We start from the raw sequence: 22,256 nt of genomic DNA on the forward strand, positions 1-22,256 counted from the left end.
TATTCATAATTTCTTTTAAGTTATGGGTAAGAGAGAAATGGTTTCTATAAACTGTCTTTTACATAGAAAGTTAAAAATACTGTTTAATTTATAATAATTTTAGGTTGGATTTATAAGAAGACAAGACTGGTGAGAAAATGAAAGCACATAGTAAATTTTCTGTATATTTTATTTTCATGACTTAATCTGGGCACTCATAATAGTTGTAACCATGATTTTTCTCCTTATACAATGTTTTATTATCTTGTTAATTTAACTATGATGAATTTATAAGATAAGTTCTGGTGAATTGAAAAGGTAAATAATTTAAAACTAGGTTTGAAGATTTATGTGATAATGTTCTTAATGCAAGTAATCCTTCTGATGATTAAAATGAAAAACCCCAATCTGTTGAATTAAATATATATTCTGAATAAAACTTTTTTTCCCAAATTCTGTGGGTACAAATATTGTTAGGGTTACATATCTTGCCCCTGCTCCCCTCCCCACCCCGCTCTGCGAGAGCTTCAAGCATGTCGAGTCTTCAAGTGGTACACCCTGTACCCACCATGAAAGTGTGTACCCTTCCCCTTCTCCCCCCTTCCACCTGTTCACCTCCCATTAACAAAATTTTTTTTAACAAAACTTTTAAGGTAAGTCACCTAAATATTAGTTCCTATATCGTTTCACCCAGTGATTTAATTTAGTATTATATATATATCAAAATATTAATAATGTGTACATATATAGTAGGAAATATATAGAAAATATCTCTCCAATGATCAGTTTATTACTTCTTAAATTGCAGTATTTATGACTTAAGTATCCATACACAAATAGAATTTGAAAATTTTCAGATATTTTGTTATTTAGAAATATATAAAAGGAGATCATATCAAATAAAAATACACTTAACAACTTGAATTATTATCTCTGCCATTTATATAGCCTGAGCAGGTTCCAGTCTTTGCCTTTATTTTATTTTGCTAAAAAATTTATGGATAAAAAAATGTTCTCAATAGTAAAATCAGTAAGATTCCTAGAGAATGTCAGTTGCAATCATTGTAAAATCAGAGATAAAGCAACTTTTAAACTTACGTAAAGAAGTTTAGAGCAGTGCTAGTATCTTTATCAATAACACAAAGATTGTAAAGTAAATTTTAAAATCAAATCTCTCTTTCATGGAAAAGCACCAAAGGAAAACAAACTTTGAATTTTGAATAACAGAAAAAGAAATTCTAGGTTGACATCTTTTAATAAATCCTAGGGTTAAGACAAATATTTATCCCCATTCCCAAGCCTATGAGCTTTCCCCTTTATTTGGTCTTCAGCCTTTCTCTGATGCTTCCCTTTTCCAACTTCTTTGCTTTGTCTTTTCTACTCTAATTCATGTGTGCATTTATTATTCTCTACTTACTTTTCTTCCCCTTTGTTCTCTTTCACCCATCCAAATATCTCTTCCACCTCTTGGTCGAAGTAGTAAAAAGTCTCCTCTCCATATATTCCTCTCTTTCCCCTTTGACGACTTTTGTCAAAAATTTACATTTGTCCATGGCAGCAGATAAATGCCAGCTACTCTCATTTCCTAGAGTGCTCCATTTTATTTCACTTACTGTTGTGTCACTGGTTACCCATTTAATTCTCATTATGCTCTGATTTTAATTCTATTATCAAATGGAAAGTGCTCCCAATAAAGCCTCTAATCATTTTCTAATTTCCACACTCAATGATCTCTGTTCACTCCTTGTTCTACTGGAGCATTTATTGTCCCATGTGGCCCAGTGAATAACTTTGTCTTTCCTGAATACCTGTCCTGTCCTATGTCCACACACTCAGCTTTTCAGCAACCCTCCTGCTTCTCTGATCACTCTGCTTGGTATCTTTTTCTGGCTTCTCTGTAGGCTTTCTTCCTGTTTGAGTCAGGGCCTTGGTTGCAATAGGAAATTTGTTTACTGAATGGATATTGTCTCTAACACAGAAATGTTGCTACAGTTTGAAAACCCAGTTGGAAAAATGGGCAATAAAAGAAGGAAGCAGGACAGCTAGTCAACAGCAAAAATCATGTGCCAACTTATTTTGATGAAAGCTCCTCTTACTGATGCTCACTTTGAGATGCCCTAATTGACAATGTCAGTGTCGTTGTTGTGGATGCAGAATGCTTTTGCTGGAGCCTTGGAATGTCTACTTTGGCCTTTTTTTTTTTTTTTTTTTTTTTGCCACCAGAATTCTCTTTGACCCTGTAATTCGTTTTCTTTCCATATTCCAAATCTAGTTTAGGAGGATTTGACTGAGCAAACATAGATCAAGTCCCCTTACTCTAGGTGCAAGGGGGTGAGAAAGTATCTTTCTAGATTTTTTACTCCTAGAGTGGGTGATAGCCTCCACTCACCTCCAAGAATCACTTGGTAGAAAAGGGGATCAGGTGTTGGTCATCTAATAAATGACATATACATTAGCCCCCCTTATTTGCAGGATATCTGTTCTAAGACCATCCCTGGATGTCTGAAATCTCCCCTTAACCTTTTATATTCTGCACTATGTTTTTTCGTATACTTAGCACCTGTGATAAAGTTTAATTTAAGTTGGGCACAGTAAGGTATTAACAACAATAACAAACAATAAAATACTACAATTATAACAGCATACTCTGATAAAAGTTATGTCAATGTGACCTCTCTGTCTCAAAATATCTAATTTTATGTAGTATTTTTAGACTGCAGTTTCCCTCAGGTAAGTAAAAGCATGGAAAGCAAAGAGGTATAACTGTGTCCACTTTTTTACCTCTCTAATATAACTTCCCCAAGTATCTATCTTGCTAATCATCCCTTCGTTTTGTATACTCTGCAATGAATGGGTCATCTGTAACTAAGCTTTCAATGACTCCTATGACTCCAAGATCATGATTTTTTAAAGATTTATAGACATATGATACTAAGTACATCTCACCTAAATGTTCAGAGGACCCTTCTTCCACATTTTTCAATGCCCCTAAGTCCTCAATCTCAATTTTTGATGAACTTCTACCCAGGAACCAAGTGATTCAACTCTCCTTTACTAACCAACCCCTCCACACCTAATATGCACCATAGTTTAATGACTCTAAATTCTGCATTCTTTGAATCTATTTGTTCTCCTCATCACTTCTAATGTCATATCACTCATGGTCCAATCACTTCACATACATTTGAATCACTTTGAGAACATTTTCAAAATTAAGATTCCTAGGTTCCATTCTTGTGCTACTGTGCATATTTATACAGTATTGCCTTGCAATCTATATTTTTCACAAACAGCTTCCCCAGACCATTCAGATGAGTAATCTGTTTTTGAGGAAGCCCTGCAAAATAGTAGCAGTTTCCTCATTAGTATTACTGACTCCATTTTCCCTTTCTAGCAAGCTGTTTTCTACACTACCAAATATTTGATTTAAAAAAATATATCTCATAATGTCATTCCATATTTGAAAAGTTTTGAGTACATGACTATTGCCTGAGAATTAAAGGTCAAGATCCTTAACATGGAATTTAATTCCTTTATTTATCCTTGACCTTTTAATATCTTCTCCCTTGATGCTAAATCCTTTTCCCAGACACAGGATTTCCTTACGAAATTCAATCTTGTCTTCAGAAATTTTGTACATACTCAGAATGTATCTCCTTTTCTCTAAATCCACTAAATCCTGCACGTTTTTTGAAAGGAATGTAATTATATTGTCATTCTTTTCTTCTATTTCCTAAATAGTTTCTTTCAGTTTAGTAGTAATAGATAAAATTAAAAGGTGATCTTATAAGAGTTTTATTTACATGCTCCTAAGACAATTTCAACTAATAGTAATTATTATTGCATAGTGAATATATAGGTTTTACATTTACTGCATTTTATTTCAGAGGACACCAAGTGAGGACATGGAAAAGGAAAATGCAACATTGCTGACAGAATTTGTTCTCACAGGACTTACTCATCAACCGGAGTGGAAAATACCCCTGTTCCTGGCATTCTTGGTGATATATCTCATCACCATCGTGGGGAACCTTGGTCTGATTACTCTCATCTGGAATGACCCTCACCTTCACATCCCCATGTACCTATTTCTTGGAAATTTAGCCTTTGTGGATACTTGGTTATCGTCCACAGTGACCCCCAACATGCTGATCAGCTTCTTAGCCAAGAGTCAGATGATGTCTCTCTCTGAATGTATGACACAATTTTTTTCCTTTGCAATCAGTTTAACCACAGAATGTTTTCTCTTGGCAGCAATGGCATATGATCGCTATGTAGCCATATGCAAACCTTTACTCTATCCAGTGATTATGACGAATGCACTATGCATCCGGCTATTGGTCTTGTCATTCCTAGGTGGTTTTCTTCATGCCACTATACATGAAGGCTTTTTATTTAGGTTAACCTTCTGTAATTCTAACATAATACATCACTTTTACTGTGACATTATCCCATTGTTAAAGATTTCCTGTACTGATTCTTCTATTAATTATCTCGTGCTTTATGTTTTTGCAGGTTTAATTCAAGCATTCACCATTCTGACTGTTCTCGTCTCTTATACGTCTGTTCTCTTTACAATCTTAAAAAAGAAGTCAGTCAAAGGCATAAGAAAAGCTCTGTCCACTTGTGGAGCTCACCTCTTATCTGTGTTTTTATACTATGGCCCTCTCCTCTTCATGTATGTGCTCCCTGCATCTCTACAAGCTAATGATCAAGACATGATAGACTCTCTATTTTACACTGTTATAATTCCTTTCTTAAATCCATTTATCTATAGCCTGAGAAATAGGCAAGTCATAGACTCATTGAAAAAAACATTAAAGGGAAAATTTTAGGTCTTATAGTAATATCTTTTCTCTTTTTAGTAAAACAGTCACAAAATGTTGTGGGTTAGATGTGGGTATAATTTTTTTTTAATTTCAGGAAATTATGAGAGTACAAACATTTTGGTTACATTTTATATCTTTGTCTCTCCCTAGCAAGGGTTAGAGGTTTGCCTTTCCCCTCCACAATGCCCACTGTGTCCCTCAGTTGTGAGTCTACCGTCCCATCCCCCTAATCCCTGGTGAACACCACCGCTATTTGAGCACCATGCTGTTGATCAGTCAGTACCAATATGATGGCGAATACATGTGAAGCCCAATCTTCTGATCTTGTGTCACCTCACTTTGGATAATGAGCTCAAGCTCAATCCAGGAAAATATAAGTGGTACTAGATCACTGTCATTTTTTATAATTAATATTCCATTGTATACATATACCAAATTTTAATAATCCAGATGTGGGTATAATTTTGTACATATTGAACGTTTTTTTGCGATTGCAATTGTCACAGATTTTTAACGACTTAAAATGTTAGTATTTAATAAACAAAATATTTTTATGTATTTAAAAACACACATGAAATTTTAATCATGTGTCCTCTTATACTAGAATATTTAAAGTGGAAAACAAAGAAAAATCTTTTACAGTACATGTTCTTCATGTGTCTTTATAAATATAAGAAAAGGTAAAATAGTGTAGCTCAACTGAGAAGAACATGGGTATGGTAAATCATATAACAAATACAGCTGTATAGCCCAGATACTCATATCCCATATACCCTATATAGGTTGCAGGTTTCTGTTTGGTTGAGTAGAATAAAATCCCAGGAATTCTGTTATCTACCAACCACTGGCTCGTGGGGTAGACTAATATTAGATAGAAGCTATTCAGTCTTATCAATAAAATAATATAAAATATATGTACTTAAAACATGTATCATGATTCTTTATATCTGGAGGTCCAGTGCACATGATTAGAACAGGTCATTTGCTTTTGTTTGTTCCTCTAAGAGATACCTGCACACCTCAGGGAAGAGAGTAAAGGGATAACAATCCAGCTGCTATTACTCTCTCACCCAAAAGAATCTCTATTATTGTTTATGTCTTTAGTTTGTTCATTCGTATTATCCATGATATATCCACTGTACTAATGGTTTCTTGTTAATTATCTAGACTTTGGGTTATTCATTCACTGTTATCACCCAAAGACTAGATTAGTAATATAAGCATCTATTGTCTCTTTCTTCTGCCACTTTGAAGGTCTGATTTACTACTTAACATATTCCTTGAATGAGAAGATAGTTGTGAAACTATGTGTATATGGGCAGTTATATAACCTATCAAGTCCTACTCTAGGTTGAGTAAGTATGGAAGGGGCAGGTGGGAGCTTCTCAGAAACTCAAACTTCATCTGCAGCCTCATCTTGTACATGTCTAGTCCACAGATTCCTCTTCTCTGGTTTGTCTTTCATTACAGTCTCAACTATATACTTTTCTGGAATTGAACAAAATCTCTGTTCTCTCAGTGGGATCTCATTTTTACTTCTTTTATAGATTTATTCCCTTTAGTAAATAATTTTTGTCTCATAAGTTGGATGTTAGAGAAAAGATAAAATATATACTTGTGTAAAACCTACATTTTAGCATAGATATTCTGCTACCTTTAAAAAGAAACTAGATATAATTATATTTTTAAAGAAATATGTATTATTTAATGAATATTTATATGTAAAGTATATTCTATTTGCTATGTTCACCTAGTTTTGTGGCATACTGTTGCTGTTGAACTTAAAACTATCAATTGAGACACTAATAACATGATAGAAGTATTCTCAATTATTAAGAGTATTAAGAATTAAGGTATATTCATTCCTTAATCTGGAGATTTGAAAGCATTTATAGTTTCTCTGTGTTTATATATGTACATGTGTGTACATATTTCTCTCATCATTTTACAATACTTTCTAATGTGCAGGAAATTGCTGGCATAATAATCCTAGATAATGTTTAAAAACATAACATAATTAGGAATTCAAAAAAAAGTAACAACCACTAATCAAAACTAGAACAGTATTTTTTAGAGTCTGGTACGTAAACTAGCTATGCTAGAATCTTAAACTATTATACTTATTAGGTGTCTATCAGAACCTCTTTTGTCTAGAACTCTTTTGTCTAGACTCATTTTTGTTGTATGTTCCTGTTAACAGAATATTACTGAAACTTCAGTGGGCATTGTAGTCATCTAGAAAGCTTGTGAAAACATAGATTCATAAGCTCCATCACTAAAGTTTTTGATTCAGCAATCTTAATGCTCTTGATTTGAAAGCACACTTACAAAACAATTGTTTTTAGATAATCAGGTAAGCAAAATTCTCATTCAAGTTCTTTAGAGATGGAATATATACACATAGAAATATGGAATTTATACACATCCTATATTCATTACTTAAATAGCACTATAGCACTATACAATTATTGTAAGGGTTTCCATGCACTGCTTTGTACTTTTGTGTTTAGTAGGGGCAGGTTGTTGCAGAATTCAATAGGGCATCTGTTACAAAGGTTGAAATACTGTGGTGTTTTTTATTACTTTTTCATGAGAAGGAATACTGATGATAGTAATGATTGCCAATCAAACTATATAGTCACATATCAGTAAGGTGAATTGGAAGGACGTCCGTCCTTTAGAAAAAAAAAACTACGAAGATGAATGAAAATTTGAACCATTATTCTCTAAAATTTTCATATGGAAGTTGTTCCAAGTGCTATAATAATGTGATGCTTACATCATCTTAGACAAAATCTTCTAAGTTAAACATATTTCAGGGTAATAGATAAACAATGGTGTCAAGGGATTTCCTTCTATTATTCAAGAAAAATAAATAAATTCACTAATTATATAGCAAGTGTTTGTATTAGGGTTCTCCAGAGAAAGAGAATATATATATATATATATATATATATATATATATATATATATATAGAGAGAGAGAGAGAGAGAGAGAGAGAGGAGACAGAGAATATTATCTATATACACACATATATATGTGTTGTGTGTATATGTAGATATATATATATGTGTGTATATATATAGGAGAGAGAGAGACATAGAGATAGAGAGAGGGAAAGAGATTTGAGGTATTATAAGATATTTGCTCATGCTATTATGGAGGCTGAAAAATACCACAATCTGGAATCTTCAAGCTGGAGACCCAGAAAAGCAAAAATTTCAGAGGCGAAGAGTAAATGGCATAGATTCCTGCCTAAATATGAAGGCCTCATAACTAGGAGCACCAACGGCAGAAGAGGAACAATGTCCCAGTTCAATCAGTCAGGAAGAGAGATGTGAAAGCAACTTCCTCTGCCTTTTTGTTCCATTGAGGCCCTCTGTGGACCAGAGTAATCCAATACACATTGAGGAGTACCATCTACTTTACACAGTCCAAGAATTCAAGTGTGATGTTCTTCTGGAAACAGGCTCAAGACACAGCCAGAAAGAATGTCTAACCATTTATCTGGGCATGCCATGGCCAAGTCAAGGTGACACATAAAATGTTCATCACAAGTCTCCCCATTGTCAACTTGGCACCCATATGCACTTTCTTAAAACATACTTAATGACCAAAAATAATGACAAAGGAGAAATATTACTGGCTAAATGATACAATTATCTTGCATTTCACTGTCAACGCATGAACACGTTTTTCAGAAAAGGACTTTAAGTCTTTAGGTATTGTGCACTCTTCTCTTTGACATCTGGCAACTCAAGTACCATGATGTAATATTAACAATATTTAAGAACTACCTATAATATAAAGTCAACATACCATATATGATGTGATAAAGGAATATGACAGAAAAGAAAAAAAAATATTTGCTATGTGTTTATATTATATATGTGTGTATAAATATATACACACACTTTGATTATAAAAAAAGGAGGAAATATTGTGACAATTGTAGTCCTCATTTCAGTAACTGGTTGTGTGTTCAAAGCAAATATTTATGAACTTCTTCAACTACTCATTCTTTATTTCCTTTTCCTACAGCAAGCACTTCAGTGGTGGTAGTTTCTTTCCTGGTGTGGTGACCTAAACATTTATTCCTGATGAAATTTGGTTATTAATTTTCCTGCCTAGATTGAGTTGTTAAAGTCTCTCATTGACCTTAATTACAGTGCATAATAACACTGAGAGATCCCCAATGTAATCTTCTTTATTCCAGATATAGCTTCATTTACTTCCATTGCATATTGGTGGTACAATTTCTCCTTGGTAGTCAGGATCACCCCAATCAGCACAATCATTTCTTTCTTTGCCTGTTGATTCAGAGGGATAATAATATCAAAGTGGCCAGGTGACAGTCTTAACTTCCAGTTGAATGGAGTCACAGTGTGTCTCCTGGAATAAACATTTCCCTTTGGATCTAAACGTTTTAGTCCAGCAGAGCATGAAAGTCTGGGGACAAGAAGGAAACTTTGCTACTGGACCTCGAGAGATAGTTAGTGGTCTCAGTCCCAGTTCCACCACTTCCATTTCTAGGCTTGTGAATCCTGCCTATGAGAGAAACACCACCATATATTGTAAGATAATTGAGACAATATACAGCCTTCTGGTGTATCTTACTCCAGTACTCCAAAGTATTGCCATAGTCGGTACTGTAAATGAGTCTTAAATTCATTCTATGATTGTATAATACTGGCTGTTTCAGGACAGTGGGAACAAGGTAATATGGTAAGATGAGTAAATTCCATGAACATAATCTCATTTATCCAACTCATTTCCTGTGAATTAATTTCCTTGATCAGATGAAGGCTATATGGAATACAATAACAACTATTAAAAAATTCTGAAAGTCCACAGATAGTAGCTTAGACAGAAGCATTGTGCATGGAAGGCATTTCTATATCCAGAGTATCTATTCCACTACAAATGAAACATGGCCATGATAAAAAGCAGTCCAGTGTAACCCACAGGCCATGTGGTTTAATGATGACTTATTGAGGACTCAGTATTTATTTCTTCTGCTGGTAGATTAGACACTTAGTAATGTCCCTAGACAGTTCTGCTTTGATGAGTGGAAGTCTGTGTTGCTAAGCCCATGCACAATCTATATCTCTACCATCAGGGCCACTGGAGGCCATCTAGTATGCACAGAATTATCATCCTATCCTCTTAATTATTAAAATCCTTCTCTGCTGAGATAACACTTTGATGAACTTTCACATGAGCTACACATATTATCTTAGCTCCTATAATGGAAGACCACAGATTGTGTTATTTATAATGAGGATAACCAGAAATTTACTTTTTTATAGTTCTAGAGGTTGGGAAGTCCAAGATCAAGGTGGCATATGGTTTGATTGTCTGCTGACTGTTGTCTGCTTCTAGGAAGGCACCTTATTACTGCATTTACTGGAGAGGTAATAAGTTGTGTTCTCATATAGTGGAAGGCAGAAGGACAAGTGAATTAAAGGCAATGTGAAGCCTTTTTTATAAGGGCCTTGATCCCATTCAAAAGAGAACAAGTCCTCATGACTTAATCACATCTTATAAGCCCCATGTCTTAATATCATATTTGCTATAAGCTTTTACATCTGAATTTTGGAGGGAACATATTCAATTCATAGAATTCTGCCAATAACCCCCCAAATTGGTGTCATTATCAGATTCAAAATACATTCATTCCATCCCAATGACCCAAAAACTTTTAACTCATTCTAGCACCAACTCGAAAGTCTAAAGTTTAGAGTCTCATCTGTATATCATCTAAATCAGATATGGGTGACATACAAAGATATCTTATGTATTAGGCAAATTAGTTTATACCTGTAAACCTGTAAAATCAAAGAAGTTGCATGGTTCCAAAGTACAATGGTAGGACAGGCATAGAACAGACATTTTGATTACAAAAGGAGGAAATAGGAAAGAACAAAGGGGTACAAGGTCTCAAGTAAGTCTAAAACACAACAGGGTGAACAAAATCAAATCTTAAAACTTGAGAATAATTTTTGAAACCATGTCTCATTGTCCAAACACGGTGGGGTAGGAACTGGGTCCCCAAGGATCCAAGGAACCCAATCCCCATGGCTTTTCTGGAGGCAGCCCACACATCTCTGATGTGCTTGAATCTAGTACCTGTAGTTCTCCCTGGCTGCCAGGACATACTGGGGGGTATACAGGTTTAAGGTTTTGGGGGCAGCCCTACTTCAACAGATATACTGGGAATGATCCTAGTTGGGGCTCTCTAGGGTGACTCTTCCCCTAAAACAGGTTTCTGCTGGGTCTAGAGTTTCTCTGAGGCACCCTTTGAAATGTAGGTGGAGGAAGCCATGCCTCCACAGTCCTTGCACTCTCGATGCCTGCAGAGTTGGCACCATGTAGATATTGTCAAGGTTGCTGCTTGCACCTTCTGGGGAAGTAGCTCAGCCTGCACCTGGGAACATCAGAACCACAGCCAGAGTGGTTGAGGAGCACTGTGCCTGAATTCAGGAAGCGTAAACTACAGGTAGTCTTGGGCAATGAGCCCCAAGGTTTCACAGTGCTCTGGGCCCCTCCTTTGAAAACATTCTGCCCTCAAGGCCTTGGCACTCTGTGCCTCTTATGGGTGTGGCAGCCTCAAAGATCTCTGAAATGCCTTCTGAGCTATTCTCCCATTGTCTTGGTGCATAACACTGACTTTTTTCTACCCAAACTAATTTCCTTAATAAAGGGTCACTTGACCACACCATTGATTTTGTGCTCTAACTATGCATTTTTATTGTTTACATGGCCAGCCTGGGAATTTTCCAGATCTTTATGTTCTGCTTCCTTTTAAATATAAATTACATCTTTAAAAATTTTCTTTCTGTTTCATTTGACTATAAGCAATTAAGAGAAGCCGTGCAGCACCCTCAACACTTTACTGCTTAGAGATTTCTTCTGCCAAATATTCTAGTTCATTGCTCTTAAATTCTGCCTTTCACAAAGTTCTAGAACACAAACACAATTTAGCCAAGTTTTTCCCACTTTATAACAAGATGACCTTTCCTCCAATTTCCAGTAAGATATCATTAGAGTATTCTTTGTTATTCACATTTCTACACACATTCTGTTCATGACCACTGCTAGAATCACCAAGAAGACTGATGCTTTCTCTGCAGCTTTTCTGTTCTCCTGAGCCCTCACCACAATCACCTTTAATGCTATATTCAGGCTTTTTTCCAGCATTTACTTAAAAACTGATCCAGCCTCTAGTGATTACTCGGTTCAAAAGCCACTTCCACATTTTAGCGATTTGTTCTAGCATGCTTGTGCTTCTATAACAGAACACCAGAGACTGGGTAATCTACAAACAGAAATTAAATTCCTAAATAAATAGGAAGATGTACAATGCTTAGGTCAAAAGATTCAATATTGAAGAAATGTATATTTTCCTTATTTGTATCTATAGATTAATAAAATCTCTATCAAAATTCCAGCAGGCCCTCTTGTAGAAATAGACAAGATTAATTTAATATTCTTGTGAAAATGCAAAAGATGCATATAGCCAAAAACAACTTTGCAAAACAAGAACAAGTTTTAAGGCCTACCACTGTCTGATTCTAACACTAAATTTAGACTAAATTTAGAACTGTGGTATCAACACAGTGTGGTATGTTTGTAAAGAAAGACAAATAAAAGGAACAGACAGAGATACAGACCTAAACTCATCATATGTGGACAGATGATTTTGGACAAAGGTGCAAAGGTAATTCAGTAAAGAAAAAATAAGCTTCAGGACAAATGATGCTTTAACAATAGGATATACATGAGCAACAAAAGAGATGCCACTTTGTTCCTGATAATAATCAAAAATTGAATCAAATAGATGATAGAGCTAAATATACAACCTAGAAATACAATGTTAGGGACCGACCTTCCACAGCCCCACCGGACAGAAAAGCAGAGACATTGAGGATGCAATCACAAAAGAGGAGGTTTATTTTCTGGCTAGCCAGGGTCCGAGCCTTCGAGCCCCAACGCAGTGGTCGCTCTCCTTAGGCAAGGACCCCGACCTGAATTGCGGGGTGCCTTTTATCCCCCCCCCAAAGGGCCCTAGCAAGGCACAAACTAATTATGCGCTGGCCATGAGCTGACCTTTGAAGTGATTAATTTTCTTTGAATTCTGCGCGATCCCTGTGCATCCCACCTCCCTTTTGCCTTTCTTCACAAGCCAAGAGATAACCGGAGGTATGAGTATAAACAGATGTGTGCTGTTCGCTAATTGCCTCACCCTGCTTCACACGAAGGGGGGCGGAAAACTCTTTTCTTGTTGTGCCACTGAGACGCTGCCGAAGGGCCATCGAGGCGCCCCCACAACAACACTAAAAGCATGAACTGTAAAAGGAAAAAAATGTTAAATTAACCTTATCTAAAATAAAAATTTATGCTCAAATACATTGTTAAAATGGAAAAAATGCCAGTTTCAGAAAATATTTTGCAAATCATATATATGATAAAAGGTTTGTATCCAGAATATGTAAAAAGGTCAGAGTACAATAATAACAAAACATAATTTAAAAATGGGCAAAAGATTTGAACAGACACTAAACCAAAGAAGAATTATAGATAACAGATAAGAACTATTAGATATTTTGAGAATTTTTTCATGTTTCTTGGCCATTAGTTTGTCTTCTTTTGAAAAGTTTCTTTTCATGTCTTTTGCCCCCTTTATAATAGGATTATTTGATCTTTTTCTTGCTGATGTTCTAAGTTCTATATAGATTAATCAGTCCTTTATCGGATGTGTAACAGGAGAATATTTTCTCCCATTCTACAGGTAGTCTGCTTTCTCTCATGATAGTTTCTTTCACTGTGCAGAAGCTTTTTAATTTGCTCTCGTCCCATTTATTTATTTTTGTTGTTGTTGTGATTGCCTTTCATGTCTTCTTCAAAATTGCTTCCCTAGGCCAATGTCTATAAGAGTTTTTCCAACATTTTCTTCTAGAATTCTTACAGTTTCATGCCAACAAACATACGAAAAAATGCTCAACATCTCTAATCATCAGGGAAATGTAAATTAAAAATACAATGAGATATCACTTAACTCCAGTGAGAATGGCCTTTGTGAAGAAGTCCAAAAACAATAAATGTTAGCATGGATGCAGAGAGATAGAACACTCATACACTGCTGGTGGGACTGCAAACTAGTACAACCTCTGTGGAAAGCAATGTGGAGATACCACAAAGAGCTACAGGTAGAACTACCATTTGATCCAGCAGTCCCATTGCTGGACAACTACGCAGGAGAACAAAAGACATTCTAGAAAAGACATCTGCACTCACATGTTTACAGCAGCACAATTGCAAAGATGTGGAAACAACCCAAGTGCCCATCAATACGTGAGTGGATTAGTAAAATGTAGTATATGTATACCATGGAGTTCTACACAGCCACAAAAAACAACGGTGATCTAGTACCTCTTATATTATCTTGAATACAGTGGGAGCCTATTCTACTAAGTATCACAAGAATGGAAAAAGAACCACCACATGTACTCAGCATCAAATTGGTATTAAATGACCAAAACTTAAGTGCACATATAGTTATAACTTTCATAGGGTATGGGCATATGGGGAAGGCAGGGATGGGTATATACACACCTAACGGGTGCATTGCACACCATCTGGGAGATGGGTATGCTTGAAGCTCTGACTCGAGTGGGGCAAAGGCAATTTACAGAACCTAAACATTTGTACCACCGTAATAAGCTGAAATAAAAAGAAAACATTAAAAAAGAGAAAAATAAAATAAAATAGTCTTGCTGTTATACTCTTCAAAAATAAATAAAACCTGAATATTATTAACTAATAATTGCTCAATTATATTTGATTATTCTCACTATATAAAATGTCTTAAATTATTTAAGACAGAATTTATATATAGTTTATGAATATGATTATTATTTATTTACACTGAATTTTCCAAAAATCCTATCAAGAAATATCTTTCAATATAAAGTAGAGGAAGACCACCATGTAAAAATTTTCAATGGCAGTTCTGATGATATTGTTTAGACAATCAGAATTCTCACACATACTACATACATGTGTATAAATGACAAAAATACAAAAGAAAGACCTTGAATTCTTTTCAGTGCTTATGCCTATTGTAATTTGTTACTTAAAAAGGTTATTGGCTGCCAAGAGCTTATTTTAAGTAATATCAATTATAGCAAAAAAGAAAATGTTGAAATTACAAAGCCAGAGAAACAGCAATTTGTTTTTATGATCTTGTATACATTCTATAAATATCAACTTGGTATTATTTGCGTTTCCTTTTTTACAGATACGATAGGGAAATCAATTAAATCTATATTACATGGCCTTCCTTCCCTTTAAAGTTTTATTTTTTAGTAAACACTAAAATATCTTTTTGTTTTGCATTCTCTTTTTTAGTCAGCTTAATTACAAAAATAATGATTATATATATGGATTTCTTTAGTTCTTTTAAGAAAAAAATCTGTTCTATAACTGCAAATGATTGTTATTAGAATTGTGATGACAATAAACTTTCTTGACAATAAGTGTATCTCATAAATACAAAAAAAGAAAAAGAAAAGAAACTTGTGGTCAAAGATTTATGAAAATATTTTCATTTTGATCTCTTAATCCTAGTTGCAGATATAGTTTCTTCCATTGACTCTACTGACTTAGGAGATGTACATATAAGGTTTGCTTCTCACTTACTCTGTCATCTGATATTAACAGTATTACTAGGGCTTTAAAGCTGCCCTAGTCATGGTAGTTACAAAAGATTAGATTAAATTGGAAGCTTAAGTTGTTTCTTAGATTTTGTTCACTCTTAATTTATTCTGTGAGTGCTGGTTGCAAGATAGCTAGTTATGTGTACATTAAGTTGCCATAGCAAAGTTCTTGGGCCAGGAAAATTTGAAAAAGAATTCATGAACTGTTAATTTTTGTATAGTAACTTATTTTAAAATGAACAAAATAATTATTAGTATCTCAAAATAATCTTACTTATTGGAAGTATTGGAAATTCCACATGTCCTCAAATTTTGATTTAAGTTGGAAAATGTTTCAAGACCAGATTGTTTTTTAAAATAACTTGATTTTAATCCTTATGTAGAAAACACATTATGACTTTGTGTCATTATTTTAGGTGTTAAGGATTGATGTTGAAGTGTTACTCAGTCTACAGTGAGGTGATGTCATGTTGTTAGGTAGATAGTGAGGGGGACCTCCTGCTCTCATAGGGACAAAAGCAGATGCTCCATCTTGATGCTGGCCAACCTTGATCCTAAGCTGAGCAATTGCTACACCTGGGGGAAGAAGGAACACGCTGCCAATCTACAAAAGAATGCAGGAAATTCTGCACCCCATGGGCCAGACAGCCCAGGCACAATAGGGTCTAGAAAATGACCTAGAGTATCCTAAGGTTAATTATCACGTCATTGACGGTTCCTCCAAATAGTTCGATGTGACCTTTGAATGACAATCCAGAAAAGGCCCAATCCAGAAAATATAAAACAGACCACAGACCACTTATGCTGGGGGTGGAGGGGCATTTGTCATCTGTAGTGAAGTTATCTTGGTCTTCCTTTATAAATCTATCTTGCTCCTCCTCCATAAAGTTAGTTTCATGCCAGCATTGCTATTGGTGTGTCTGGTCATTCTTTGGCTAAGAGCATGACAAGAACTACAAACAGACTGTCAACCTGACATCCTGGTGCTGTGATTTCGATCACTCTGCCTAGTTAAGCCACCTCACCTTTTTCCATGAAAACACGCTTGCTTTGTGTCTTCCTACTTCACAGCCAGTGCTTGAGGGAGCGGTTGTGCTTGCTTTTGGCTTTGCACCCTCACCATTTCTCAGACTGCACTGTTGAGTTCTTAGCTAAATCTGTGTGTGTGATAAGGAATTTGGGGAGGCATCCCTCATGGTAGGGTAGAAATCTTTCATTTTGTTTCAATTTAGGGAAGAGGGCTCTGAGCTGTAACTTTTATACTTCCAGGCTTCACGTTGGTTTTGACAATGATATACTTTGCTTTTCGATTCCATGGGGTAATTATGGCCCTTACCCTTGTTAAAGACAAACAGTGTTTCCTCCTCCTGGTTTTGTTGGCATTAAGCCATCTAGTGCCTGGCTCACCTGATTGGACTGAACTTGTATGCCTGGTTAAGGAAAGTGGGAATGGTCAGTGCCTACTTTGTGAGGTCCTTTTAGGAGTGGAGCGTTTATACAACCCAGGAACATGTCTGTACATGAACAGATCTGGGTTACCTTAAGGCATCACTTCTGCATCTATCTGCCATGTCTCTCCTATGCGGGGCACAGTTAAATACTTACGCCCCTGGTTTTATTGGTCCTTTCTCCTTCACCTTCACGCTGCTTCTTTAGCTCCATCCCAAGAAGTGACCTCCTTATGGTGGCTGTCCACTCAATTGGCAGTGCTAGTACTTTTACAAATGATAAGGTAGTTATACTAACAGATATCATTGTCCTGGCACTTAAAAATTTAGAGGCTCTTAGGTTTGAGGAGTTGTGCACAGGCCCTTTTCCTATGGATCTGAAAGGAGATGTCCAGATCGATTCCTCAGTCAAATGGCCCTGGTCTTTACTTGAGGATGCCCAGCTCTAACAGACTCTGGTGAGTATAGCTTCTCCCCTTTCCCCCCATTGCTCCTAGTCCAGATGGCCTGGGCTGTTACCTGGTGACACCCAGCTCTAACATCTGGCAAATTGTCTCCCTTTTTCTCCCACTTTTCTTTTTCTTCTTTTCTTCTTTACTTTTTTATTATTTCAGCAAATTATGGGTTTAAAAATGTGTAGTTTCCTATATTGCTTTGCCCCCTCTCTCCACAAGTCAATGCTTCAAGCATGTCTGTCCCGCAGATGGTGCACATAATACTCATTATATATGTATATACCATCCCCTCTTCACCCCTCCCATCTTCCTGATGCCCGATAAATGTTATACCAATATGTACACTTAGGTGTTTATCAGTAAAACCAATTTGCTGGTGAGAATATGTGGTGCTTATTTTTTCATTCTTGGGATACTTCACTTAATAGAATGAGTTCCAGCTCTATCCAGGAAAATACAAGAGGTGCTATATCACCAATGTTTCTTATAGCTGAATAGTACTCCATGGTATACATATACCACATTTTATTAATCCACTCATTTATTCATGGGCACATGGGTTGTTTCCACATCTTTGCAATTGTGAATTGTGTTGATATAAACATTTGAGTGTAGATATCTTTTTTACATAGTGTCTTTTGTTCTTTTGGGTAGATGCTCAGTAGTGGAATTGCTGCATCAAATGGTAGATCTTCTGGTATCTTTGTAAGGTATCTCCACATTGCTTTCCACAGAGGTTGCACTCATTTGCAGTCCCACCAGCAGTGTATGAGTGTTCATATTTCTCCACATCCACATCAACATTTACTGTTTTGCTACTTTTTCATAAAGGCCTTTCTCACTAGAGATAAGTGATATCTCATTGTGGTTTTCATTTGCATTTCCCTGATGATTAGAGATGTTGAGCATTTTTTCATATGTTTTTTGGCCATTATTCTGTCTTCTTTTGGAAAGTTTCTGTTCATGTCCTTTGCCCAATTTTTCATAGGGGTATTTGATTTTTTCTTGCTGATTTTCCTAAGTTCTAAATAGATTCCAATTATTTGCCCTTTGTTGGATATGCAGCATGTGAAAATGTTCTCTAATTCTGTATATTGTCTGTTTGTTCTCCTAACAGTTTCTTTGGTAGTGTAGCAGCTTTTTAATTTGATCAGGTCCCATTTATTTATTTTTGTTGTTGCTTTGATTGCCTTTGGGGTCTTCTTTATAAATTCTTTGCCTAGGCCAATGTCTGGAAGAGTATTCCCAACATTTTCCTCTAGAATTCTAATAGTTTCACCCCTTAGGTTTAAGTCTTTTACCCAGCATGAGTTGATTTTTGTGAGAGGTGAAAGGTGTGGATCCTGTTTCAGTCTTCTACATGAGGCTATCCAGTTTTCCCAGCACCATTTATTTAATAAGGATTCTTTTCCCCATTGTATGTTTTTGTGTGCTTTGTCAAAGATTAGATGGCTATGTGAGCATGGTTTTATATCTGGATTCTCTGTTCTGTTCCACTGGTCAATGTCCCTGTTCTTGTGCTAATTCCAAGCTGTTTTAATTACTATAGCCTTTTAGTATAGTTTGAAGTCTGATAAATTGATACTTCCCATTTTGTTTTTATTGCTTAGGATTGCTTTTGCTATATGGGGTGTTCCCTTGTTCCATACAAAGTTAAAATTATTTTTTCTATATCTGTGAAAAATGATGTTGGTATTTTAATAGGGATTGCATTGATTTGTAGATCACTTTGTGTAGTATAGATATTTTAACAATGTTGAGTCTGCTGATCCACGAGCATGCAATGGTTTTCTACCTGTTTATCTCCTCTGCTATTTCCTTCCTCAGTGTTTCATTGTTCTCTCTGTAGAGGTATTCTACCTCCTTAGTTAAATATATTCCTAGGTACGTTATTTTCTTTGTTGCTATTGTGAAGGGAATTGACTCTTTGATTTGGTTCCCAGTTTGACTGTTATTGGTGTATATGAATACCTCTGATTTTTGTGGATTGATTTTGTATCCTGAGACTTACCGAATTCATTTATCAATTCAAAAAGTCTCTTAGTTGAATCCTTGGGGTTTTGTAGATATAATATCATATTATCGAGATCCAAATCAAGATGGTGGGCGAGAAACACCGCCAGACAGAGTGTCTCTGCAGAAAAGATAGATTCTAGCAGAAATTAGAAGAAAGAAGCAAGAAGACGAGCATACATCAGATGAGGGTCAGAAGGAGGGGTACCTGAGATCACGGGAGACTCCACGGGAGGAGGTTGCAGAGGAGAACTGGAAGCAGAGACCTCCGGAGCAGCCTGGAGACAAGCGGCAAGGGTAGGTAGAGTGATTAACTTTCCCCTCCCTTGCATCTTGGACTGCTGGTGGGCGCTCCAGTGGGTGGAAGACCTGCGGACACCAGCCCAGAGACGGCCACCGCCAGTGAGTGGTAAGCCTGTAGCGGACACAGCACTAGGCTCCCAACTCCTGCAGAGCACTTCCCTGTGCACAGACCCGAGCTGCATGGCAGGCACCATATTGCCTCATTCTCCCCACCCCAGACCCTATCCGCGGCTGCCAAGAGACACAATATAGCCACCAGCTGGAGGCACCTCCAGGGAATGGGACCTTCCCTTTTGGGGCCCTACAGCTGACTGAAGGGAACTCAGACAGTGAGCTCCCCACCCGCCAGCCCTCCCAGGAGCTACTGGCCCGGTGATCCCAGAAGAATGGGGCAGACCCTGAGGCTGAGAGACATAGACCCAGCTTGGGCTCCCTGTGAATGAATTCGGACTGGCACTCCTCTCCCTGGTGGGGATATAGTATCAACTCTGGGACCCAGAGGTCGGACCTGAGACCAGATTCCTTGCACCGAGGTCTCGCATTGCCTGGGACACAGAAGGGATATATGCAAACAGCCTACTGAGGTGTGTGTGCCTTCAGAGGTAGATCAGCATCCGAGAGAGAAACCCTCCCCCCAAAAGGAGGCCATGCACCAAGCCCAGGTGGCGTTCCTGCGCAGGGTACCTCCCAGCCGACATCACAGCCAGGGGAGGCCTAGTGGCTTGAGGTCTGGCCTGCTGGCAGACACCCAGGAGTAGCCGCAGAGTTGGGGAGAGTCGAAAGAAGCGGGGCCCGCTCCAGACTGTGGGTCTGAGCTCCACCCCCATACTCAGACTCTCTGACTGAGCAAGGCCATTCCAGCCCCTCCTTGGTAGCTTTTCCCGGAAACAGAAAACAGAACTTTGACCCCTACTAACAGCATTGGTGGTGCCTGAGGGCAAGCTTACCAAACCCAGCTCCGCCCAGACTCACTCCCAGACCAGCCCTCACTGAGAGGGAGAAAAGGACACACCTGGAAGTCCCAGGGCCCCAATGACCACCTGAGACACTAGAGTGCCTCTCCAGAGGAACAAGAGCTGGTCACAGGTCACAAAAACAACAGCATAGCCTGTTCCTCCAAGCAAGCACCACCTACTGACAAGGAAGGCATCCTGCACAGCCTTTTCATGGCACCTACTGACTCATTATACAGGGAGTGGTCGAACCTCATCTACAGACACCACCTACCGGCTCAGAAACTAAACAAGGTGTGTGAATACCCAGACGAAAACCTAAAGGAAAGAAGCAACACCTGATCAACATGGGAAGAAATCAGCAAAGGAACTCCGGAAATATGAAGAACCAAACGGAAATCACACCCCCAAAGAGGAGCACCAGCCCCTTAGAAATGGACACCAACCAAAATCAGGCAACCAATATGACAGAAGAGGAATTCCGAATGTGAATCATAAGAAAATTCAATGACCTGCAAGAACAACTCAATAACCAACACAAAAAACCCACAAAAAGCCTCCAGGACCTGGAACAAAAGTTCACGAAAGAAATTGATACAGTGAAGAAAAGTTTAACCAAACTCCTGGAAATGAAGAATCAATTCAGGGAACTACAAAATTCAGTGGAAAGCCTCAACAACAGGGTAGATCAAACAGAAGAAATAATTTCAGAGATTGAAGATAACACCTTCCAATTAAATAAATCAGTCACAGAGACAGAGCAGAGAAACAGGAGAATAGAGCAAAGCTTACAAGAGATATGGGTTTATGTGAAGAAACCTAATGTGAGGGTCATAGGGTTACCAGAAGGAGAAGAAGACAACACTCATGGGTTGGAAAAGCTATTTGAAGATATAATAGAGGAAAATTTCCCAGGCCTTGCACAAAATCTCGATATACAAGTTCAAGAAGCTCAGAGGACCCCTGGGAGATTCAATGCAAACAGGAAGACATCACAACATGCAGTCATCAGACTGACCAAAATATCAACTAAAGAGGCCCTTCTAAGAGCTGCAAGATGAAAGAAGCAAGTAACATACAAGGGAAAGCCAATTTGAATAACACCACACTTCACTACTAAGACTTTACAAGCAAGGAGAGACTGAGCCCCCATTCTCACTCTTCTGAAACAGAACAATGCCTAGCCTAGAATCTTATTCCCTGCAAAACTAAGTTTTGTATATGAAGGAGAAATCAAGACATTCCCAGATAAGCAAAGACTGAGAGAATTAACCAAGACAAGACTAGCCCTTCAAGAAGTACTCAAAACAGTGTTACCCATGGATCAGCACAATAAACACGATTGTAAATCTACTCAAAGCTAAGGATCAAAGCCCAGACATTACAATGGCTCAAGAGAGAAAACAAAGCAGCAAAGTTCAACCCAACATAATGAACAGAAATCTTCCCCACCTATCAGTTATCTCAATAAATGTGAATGGCTTGAAGTCCCCACTCAAGAGACATAGGCTGGCCAAATGGATAAAAAAGCACAAGCCAAGTATCTGCTGCCTTCAG

The 22,256-nt window shown here is 37.3% G+C and overlaps 1 protein-coding gene across 1 annotated transcript; it reads left to right on the forward strand.

Annotated features, from left to right (window-relative positions):
• The first annotated feature begins 3,863 nt into the window (after positions 1–3,863).
• LOC105872742 (olfactory receptor 5H8-like) lies at positions 3,864–4,814 on the forward strand. Its single transcript, XM_012767006.3, has one exon. The coding sequence runs from the start codon at positions 3,885–3,887 to the stop codon at positions 4,812–4,814; it is 930 nt and encodes a 309-aa protein (XP_012622460.1). The 5' UTR covers positions 3,864–3,884.
• The last annotated feature ends 17,442 nt before the right edge of the window (positions 4,815–22,256 follow it).

The sequence above is a fragment of the Microcebus murinus genome, chromosome 1, assembly GCF_040939455.1.
Source record: "Microcebus murinus isolate Inina chromosome 1, M.murinus_Inina_mat1.0, whole genome shotgun sequence".
NCBI classification, from domain to species: domain Eukaryota; kingdom Metazoa; phylum Chordata; class Mammalia; order Primates; family Cheirogaleidae; genus Microcebus; species Microcebus murinus.

Excerpts from the sequence above, each read along its gene's own strand:
- LOC105872742 (XM_012767006.3), top strand. The coding sequence starts at position 3,885 with ATGGAAAAGGAAAATGCAACATTGCTGACAGAATTTGTTCTCACAGGA.